Here is a 9,303-nt window from a genome sequence, read left to right as displayed (position 1 = left end):
TCAACCTTTTTGCTAATATTCAGCTATTGTTGTATTGTATTGTATTGGTTTATTTGAAAGGGGACAGTGCAATTTCATATAACCTATGAACAAACGTGGTTAAAAAAAGCCAGAATTAGCCAGGAGGCTATTTTTCATCTGTAGTCCCCTGGCCAAGATGTAAAAAGGCAATAAAATACAAGCATGACAATACATGTACAAGTCAATGACAGTACCAGTTACAATATTAAAACACACAAAAAACCTGTTACAATATTAAAACACACAAAAAGCACGTGTTCTAAAGGCTACGTTATCTAGTACAATACAATGTAGTGCAACATGCTCGACTTTTAACGTTGGCAGATGTACATGTTAAGACAAATTTTCAATTTTTTTTATAAAGGCCTTGCAAAGTGGTTAGCTGTTTAACCTCCTCAGGTATTGAGTTCCACTCAGCAGCACCCCTAACTGACCAGGCCGAGCGACTGAAAGCACTCCTGCGCAGAGGGATGACACAATCGCCTCTTACAGAGCCTCGAGTGACGCGCTCAGAGCTGTTTCTTTGGCTGACGAACTCTGCCAGAGGAGCTGGGGCCAAGTCACGTGTTATTTTGTATATGAGACTCAAATCCGCAAATCTATGGAGACTGTCCCAATTTAAAAGGTGGTACTTTTTTAGGATTGCACAGTGATGATAGTGCCTTGGTTTTCTATCCAAGACTTTAATGGCTTGTTTGTATAATGTTTACAAAGGTCTTTTTGCACTCTGACTAGCCTGAGACCAACTTGTTAGGCAGTAGTTAAAGTGGCTGAAGATCATGGAATGTAGAAAAATTATTGCAGCTTCAGTTGACATTTCATTTCGGATTGAGCGGAAAAAAGAGGTGAGAATCTATTACTAACCCAAGGTATTTGTATTGATTTACAATTTGTAATGTTTCTCCAGCAACTAGTATGTCAGGATTAGATGAGACTCTATTGGTTTTACTAAAAAACATACCTACAGTTTTTGAAGTATTTAGCTGCAGGCAGTTCTCCTGCAGCCAGGAAGTGACAAGAGTCATTGCTTTGGTAAGTTTATCTGCAACAATGTCCTTGGAGCGACCGTGAACAAATACAACGGTGTCATCTGCATACATCAAACATTCAACTTCAGAGCAGACAGTCGGAAAATCATTAATATAAAGGCTAAATAAGAGGGGCCCTAATATTGTGCCCTGAGGAACCCCAGTGGTTAGCCTAAGAGAGTCAGACTTGCTGTTGTTAATTAATACAGATTGAGTACGATCATACAGGTATGATTCAAACCAGCTCACAGTGTCACGAGAGAAGTTCAATTGTGAGAGCTTAGAAAGTAGAACAGAGTGGTTTACTGTGTCGAAAGCTTTCCTGAGATCTAAGAATACCGCCCCTACTACTCCACTCTTGTCAAGAGAAAATTTTATTTTCTCAATAAAAAGGCATGTAGCCGTTTCAGTGGAGTGTTTGGATCTGAAGCCAAACTGCATGGCGTTAGGTTAATGCAAGGTTAATGCTATTGCTAGACTGTTATTGAAAGGTGAATGCTAATGCTAGGTTAATGCTATTGCTAGGCAAATTCTAATGTATTAATAGGTTAATGCTAAAGCTAGGCGAATGCTTTGTTGGCATTAATGCTATATTATTGTTAATGTTAGTTAATTCTAATGCTAGCTAATACTAATGTTGACGCTAATGCTAGATAATGTTAATGCTAACTTATGCTAATGCGAGTGAATTCTAATGCGGTGCGAGGCGGGCCAGCACCGGCATCCTCACTTGCATTTTCTTCAGGAAATGCAAATATTCTATTTGCAGTTATACTCACTGCCACCTACTGACATGGAGAACAGAGTAATGAACAAACCAAGCAGGTGGATTCACAGTACCAGTAATCTCTTGACCTTTCTGCTCTGTTTTTTTAGTCAATTGGCTCAGCTAAGGCCTTGTTGCATTGTGGGGGGGGGGTTTAACCTTGGAGCCAATCTACACTCAGGCACCATCCCTGTACTGAAATTACTGCTGCCACTCAAATCCAAGAAGTGTCCCAAGCTAATATGACAGATAGTTTCTGGGTCAGTTGCCGGCCCTTGGAGGGCTTCATCCACATGAGCGATGGAAAGAAACAGAGTGAGAGAGAGAAAGAGAGAGAGAACGGTATTAATAGAAAAATCAGTCTCCACAGCACCTTTTCTCACTAAAAACCAGTACAGGGCCAAGTGAGCATGTTCCAATTTCCTTTGCTCAGCCACTGGGTTGGACTGCCTCGTCCAGAATGGAGAGCCTGACTTTCTCTTGGCCTCCATCACTACAGCTCTAAACTGACCTGAGGACAGACTACTACTACAACCTGCAAATGTGACAACCTGGGTGCAGTTGCTTTGCTCAGAGTGGACGGGTGCCCAAAGACACTCTCAGGTGCAGTGACACCCCCTTAACAGGGGTTGAAGAAAGGCTGGCCGGGACGTGCCCTGCGGCAAGCCGGGCGAGGATGAGGCGTTTCCTGAGCAGAAAGGGCCGCTTCTCCCTGCGTCAGAGCAAGTCTGGCCCCCGGAGTACCCCTAAAGATTTCTGTGAGTCTCTTTGATGGAGCATCTCTGCACAGTTTTGTGTATCTGCATGAGGTAGGATTGGGAGGAAATGAACAAAAGCTGGGAGTCTTTGACAGCTTTGAGAAACAAGATGATGGTCCAATTCCAAAACCTTCATGTCAGCGTTCTCCAGATCTATTAAAGATCAAAACTCATTGGTTCCTTTTTACTGTCTGACTCTGAACTACAATCCATTGGCTTATTAATTATTAAAAAAGTTTTTCCCCTTACAACATCGAACCCTAAATTTTAACCATAGACCAAATTAGAATACGATTGTCTTTACTTTTTCAGCAAGATTTTGTCATTTTTCCTTTTCTAGTTCTTGTGATTAACTACTGTACAGTCAAACCTCTGTACAAAACTTTTTTGTACGTATGCAGTACGTTATTAAATACTCAATTCTCGTTTTGTGTAATAAACCAAGCATACAATAAGATATCCTACACCAGGACCAGGTGCTGAGTTTTCTAAATGAGGAAATAAAGCTGTGAAAGGAAAGTAAACAAGTTCTCGAGCACAAACCTACTGTCCGTGTCAAATTTATGCAGATGAGTTAAGATGTCTACACACTGTAATGGCACCACATGAGTTGCCCTATTTAAACCAAGAACCGTTTGCCCTTCATTTCACAGCTCATTTGCATGTGAAGCACACACTTGATGATTAAAGTTACTTCACAGAAACCATTTGAACCCACAAGATTCCCCAAGGGGTCATTCGTCATAGTTTCAGGGTACAATGCCAGTCTTCTGTTTGAGAGGTTGAGGGTTCAATCCCAAAGGCTGTACTGTTCCATCTGTCCTTGAGCAGGAATCTGAACCCTAAAGTTGCTGCCAATGGGATGTTAGTGGCTCATTGCATGTCAGCTCTGATGGTGATGGATGTAACTTAGTGTGAATGGAAATGTGCTGATATTGTAAAGTGCTTTGGGACTTCTTCAGTGGTGATTAAAGGCAAGCATTACATACTGTAAATCAACACCCTTTACTTACTGTATGTTTGGTTTAATTAACAAGCATAAAATCAGTCTGTTTTGCAGAAACTCTTTGAACTGAGAACTTAGCTGAACCACAATTTTAAAGCGCTTTACCACAGTACTCCAAAGTGAATATTTAAATGACATTGCAACATCATACATATAATTAATATGTGCTATTGCTACTGGGAGTAACCTTCAAACAAGGACATTGTCAGGGAGCAAGCATCAAATGCTCAAACACGAGTGTAGTTTTCCAAAATGAGTGTGATTTATTTACAAAAATCGTCAGTAAACAAAAACACACCAGTAAAGTAAGAACAAATGAACAGAGGTCAACACAGGAACTTAACTTCTCCTAGTCCTAACTGACTGAACAAATGGCACACATGGTGGGGTTTATATACCAGGTGGCTAGCCAACAAAGATAATTAGGGGGGAGTGGAATTACAAACATACCAACTGGTGAAACCCATAATTAAACTAACGGTAGCAATTTATCTAAATAAAACTATAAGCATAATCAAACATTCAAATATGAATGTAAACTAACATTTCTAATTCCCTATTAAATTACTAAAACAAATACAACAGGCAGCTTACTCCCCACAGTGGCTCCTCCAAGATGGTAGCTTCTGCTTTAAGTCAAAGTCAGCTTTATTGTCAATTCCTTTGCATGCACAAACATACAAGGGAATCGAGAAGACGTTTCTCACTTCCCACAGTGAACAGATAAAGTGCTCAGGCACAGCAGAAAAGACATTCCTATACTAAAGGTAGACATACAATTTTTACAACAGATAAAACATTTACTAATACCAAATACTAAAACTAATATATAAATACTAAAACTAATACTAATATATAAATACAGTGTGTAGGTGGGAGTCCGCCCTCCTTTAACAGTCATCTTGGATGACGCCACTTTCTTTATATTCTGTGGAAAGCTGCAAACTACAGAGCCCCTAAAGGGACACAGGCAATTTTTTTTTCAATTGCGTGCTCACGTAAAGGTTCCACACGAGCAAGTGATACTAATACGTGTTTGCATAAGGGGCACTTGATACTAGTATTGCGTAAGCGTGCACATAAAGGTAATTGTTAACCCTAATCCTAACGCGCATGTAAAACATTTTACGTGTGCGCTTAAATTTATTACGTGCTCCCTTAGAACTACTTTTACGTGCTCACGTATTAGTTACACACACTTGCGTGGAACCTTTACGTGAGCATGCAATAAAAACATTTTTTAAAAATCATCCTCAATAACAAACCAAACAAAGTTTCAGCTGCAAGAAATATTACTGACAGAATGCTAATTAAAATGCGTGTACTCAAATTAATCAACAGCTGTCAATAAACTGTGTTGGGTTTGAGAAAAATATTAAATTAAATGGAGCCACATAGTGTGGCCTCCACAGACATAAATACAGACATGTACACTAAGAATACATCTCAGAAGAGTCACCTCCGGTTTGAGACTACAATGATCTAATTAGGCTCAACAACTGTAAAAAGAAATAATGATATATGAATGGACCTTAGCTATTCACACACACCAGGAGCGACTTGAAGTTCAGCGTCTTGCTCAGGGACACTTACAGTAAGCACATGGATAGGCCTGGAATGGAACCGCTAACCTCCAGATCAGCCGCTGATCAACATGGCCATGAAAACTATATTTTAGGGTGAGGGAAATCTCTCCTTCCTGCTTGTTGGATTGATTGGTTTCCTAAATGTGGCTGCTTTCCAAGTAACACCTTTTTTCTTGCCTTTCAGACCTTGGATTACCAGCCACCAATCAGAACTGGCCTGAGGCGTTTGGCTTTCGTCTGGGAGGCACTGGACCCAGTTACATCCTATCTGTAATGGAGGGCAGCAGTGCATTCCTGGCTGGTCTGCAGCCTGGTGATCAGGTGGTGGACATTGAGGGCCAGGATGTGACCAACCTTAGCACGCCGGCACTCATAGCGCTAGCTCAGACCCTTAAGACGGTACCTCCCAGCATTGGAGTGGTTTCTCGCCTTGAACAGGTTCAAAAACACCCCCTTAACCCTCGGGGCACCTTTGGGGACCAAACTTGTACCTTCTACTTATTCCGTGTTTTAAACTCTCAATATGTCCTTCAGTTTAAAGACTAATTGTATGAACTTTTGACAGGAGTTGTCTTTAATTGTCATGTTCATAATTCCATGATCACTTTTATTGCAAGATGTATACAACAGGAGACATGAAATTAAATGTACCAACACTCTTTGAGTTTGGGACCGATTTAGTCCCATTGACTCCCATTATCACTCCTATCAAATATAAAATGAAAGAAAGGGCATTAAAAACATTTTAAAAAAATAATACAGAATTATAATGAAAACTTTATATCTATGGTTAGGTCTGGAGTTGTTGAAAAAAATCTATCTTTTTTTAAAGGTTCCCCGAGGGTTAATCAATCTCATATTCATGTTGGTTCCATGAAGTGAAAGGTCATGTTTAAGGTGGTCTTTTTTCTTTCTTTTACTTAGATTGACATCACTCCAGGTCCAGATGGTCGTTTTGGCTTCACCATTATTGGCGACAGCCCTCTGATGGTTGAGGACTGTGCGCCAACTGGTCCCGCTGGTCGTAGTGGCCTCAAGGTAGGGGACTACGTCATGGAGGTCAACAGCATCACAGTGAAACATCATGAAACGGCAGCGGCCATGATTAAAGCAGCTCAGGGTCGCCCTCTGAGGCTGGGAGTTCTCAGCATGGCTCGTCGACCCAAACGTCTGAGCAGCAGCATGAGGGTGCTGTCACAGAGCGGGGACAGCGTCAGGGAGAGCCGTGCCCACAAGGCCATGGAGTTCAATAAAAAAGTAGGCGTGAAGAAGATCTCTTTGCTCCAGTTTCACAATCCTGTTTGTTTAATACAGTCTGATCCTGTTGGTTGTCCATCAGGTGGAGAAACTACTTGAAGAAGATCCAGATGTGAAAGAACAGCTGTTTGAAGTACTGAAGCTGTACGCAGCTGAAAGGGATGTGGAGAGTCTGGCCGAGACCCTGCCTCGTATTCTGATCATGGAGGAGCACCAGCAGCTGATTGACAGCGTCAGGTAACCAATCACTGGCTGATTTACTGGTATAGGATAAAAATGTGTGTACGGTCCTATCTTTATGTGACAGATGATGTTAGAGCAGATAGAAACACATTTCAGAATCAGAATCAGAAAGGTTTTTATTTGACAAGTACAGCGCAAGGAATTTAGCTCGGCAGTTGGTGCGGAAAACATAAAACAAATCAGAAACAGTAATCTATCTATCTATAAAAGCAAGGAACGTCTGTGTGCGTGTGTGTGTGCGTGTGTTTGGAGCGAATATCTCCCTGACGCGGCACCTGTTCGACCTGAAACTTTGTCGACGGGTTCCAAATACCCCAATTGTGTGCACCTGTTATTTTGGAGTAATTTGGTCATTTCAAAATGTTTATTTTAATTTTATTTCACTTCTGGATGGCACGACAAGTGAAACCTATTCAGCTTTTGACCTCAGGGTGTGAGGGGGCGCTAGCGCACCATCTATATCTATTTCACTGCACAGCTCCTCACCCGAGCAAGAGTCACGTGTGCGGCCAGAGCCAATCGCTGCGCACACAGCCAAGCAGACGTGGACTGTAAACACTAGTGAGAGAGAAGAAGATAGTTTTATACCGGAGAGGGGAAAGGAGCGTCTGAGCAGCTGTGCTCACACTGATAAACTAGCAAAGCTCTTAAGTCTCCCCTATTGGGCCTGATGTTAGTCACTGACGTTCATGTGTGTGAGCCACGGCAGACTCCACTTTCTCCTGTGCCATGCTATCGCTAGTGTAACCCTTTTTTTCTTGTTCACCCCTCCAGTCCTTCTGGCGTTGAGCAACAAACGGGCTACAATAGTCTTTACTCCAGAGATCTCTTTATTTCCTCCACTCGGGAAAACACCAACACGGTGATACAGCTCAGCATAAAAGTCACTCCCTCTACTTCACCTTGCGGTCTGCTTTCTGAGTTACTCCTAAACCTGTCCCCCTGAAACTGGGGTAAGTAGGAACCATAGTCTACAGCAAGCATCAAATAGTGAACTCGTAAATAGTGCACATATAAACATAATAACATAAAATAACAGTCCCAGCCTTCCCCTGCTACAAGTAGCAATGTCCTCATTCCAAACAAATATAAACAACCATACAATGGAAACCCATACCTGCTGAGGGCATAAAATATAATGAACAAACATTTCAATGAAGCAGCTTAAACACATGCTTAGCAATACCCTCATTTGAAAATGCAAAACAAGGAGTAAATGCAAATACAATACAACAAAAGCATATAACCCAAAAAAGTCAACAACATTAGTACAACATGTAGGGGCCAACAAGAAACACCCATTTTTTAACTTCATTTTACGTTACATAATCTTGGTATTTCTGTGGAAGCCTCGCGGGGGCGCTCACAACGAGATGTGACCTGCGGAGGCTGCTCAGCAAGACCAACCATTGAGGAGGAGAAAGAAAGAGATTGGCTGAGGGGACGTGGAGGCATGGAAGCATAGTCCTGAGAAGCTGCACCAGAAGGGGTAGGTAAGAGTCTCCCTCCCATCCCTTGGAGGCACATGAGGAAGGGTCGGAGGCCGAAAAGGCAAAGCCCCTGACAAAGCAGTGAGAGAAGGGCCCGAAATCACTGATGCCCCTGCATCAGCCATGACTGACGGCGCTTGGCCCACTTCAATGGTGGGTGGCAAAGTCCCTTTGTAAGCCTTCAGTCTGTTATGATGGACAGTCCATGTCTGTGAACGTGCATTTCTTGGCCCTGTGATTTCATATGTAACGCCAGGTTGACCGTCCCTGCACAGCCAACGCTCAACGACATATGGCCCCTTCCATCTAGGAGCAAGTTTGTTCATCTATTCTGCAGGATCATCCAGAAGAACAAGGTCCCCTGGCTGGTGGGAATGAAATACAACCTTCTTGTCATAATGAGTCTTTTGGTGTAGTTTGGATGCCATTGATGTTTGGGCTGCATCCCTGAAAGCATGTGCTAAATGCGTTGAAAGGTCCTGTACATACACTGCAGGCGTACCTGGTGTGGGAGAGGTTACTGAGGGGCTGCAGTTCAACATTACATCCAGTGGCAGGTTTGGTTCTCTCCTATGTACGAGGAAGAAAGGTGAGAATCCAGTACTGGAATGAACACTTGAATTGTAAGCCATCTCGAACTGTGGCAGATACCGATCCCACTCACCACCATTTTGTGCAATGTATTTGGCAAGTTGATCTTTCAATGTCTTGTTTAGCCTCTGAACCATACCATCTGACTGAGCATGATATGGGGATGTGCATGTTTTATAAATTCCAAGCAAGCTGCAAAGATGTTTGATGAGGTCTGATTCACACTGGCTACCTTGATTCGTGTGAATGGACTCCGGCAAGCCATGTTGTCGGATATAATCCTCAAAGAGTTGCACTGCTACAGTAGTTGCACGTTGATCCTTTAGAGGGTAGAGATTTACATAGTGGGTAAAATAGTCCATCACCACAAGAGCATACCTGTTGCCATTTCGAGTTATTGGCAGCTCTGTGATGTCCGCAGCAACTTTCTGAAATGGAGCGCGTTCATGAGGAATCGGTGAACTCTGAGTCTGACATGACAAACACTCACTCCAAAATCTTTGGAGTGTGCGCTCAGCACTCAAATGACCACTGAAAGGATTTCCATGTAATGCAGA

At 42.4% G+C, this 9,303-nt stretch overlaps 1 protein-coding gene across 2 annotated transcripts in view; it reads left to right on the top strand.

Moving 5' to 3' along the window:
• Positions 1-2,221: 2,221 nt before the first annotated feature.
• grid2ipa (glutamate receptor, ionotropic, delta 2 (Grid2) interacting protein, a) overlaps positions 2,222-9,303 on the top strand; it is an 87,000-nt gene continuing 79,918 nt past the window's right edge. For both annotated transcript variants that reach the window (XM_028454302.1, XM_028454301.1), the window contains exons 1-4: positions 2,222-2,573; positions 5,350-5,603; positions 6,090-6,422; positions 6,505-6,659. In XM_028454302.1, coding sequence (XP_028310103.1) covers positions 2,492-2,573; positions 5,350-5,603; positions 6,090-6,422; positions 6,505-6,659 — 824 coding nt within the window. In that variant the 5' untranslated portion in view covers positions 2,222-2,491. The remainder of the gene's footprint in view (positions 2,574-5,349; positions 5,604-6,089; positions 6,423-6,504; positions 6,660-9,303) is intronic.

The sequence above is a fragment of the Gouania willdenowi genome, chromosome 8 (assembly GCF_900634775.1).
Source record: "Gouania willdenowi chromosome 8, fGouWil2.1, whole genome shotgun sequence".
Lineage (NCBI taxonomy): Eukaryota > Metazoa > Chordata > Actinopteri > Blenniiformes > Gobiesocidae > Gouania > Gouania willdenowi.
Note: the sequence above shows the minus strand (reverse complement) of the source record. Positions and strands in the feature narration are given on the sequence as shown.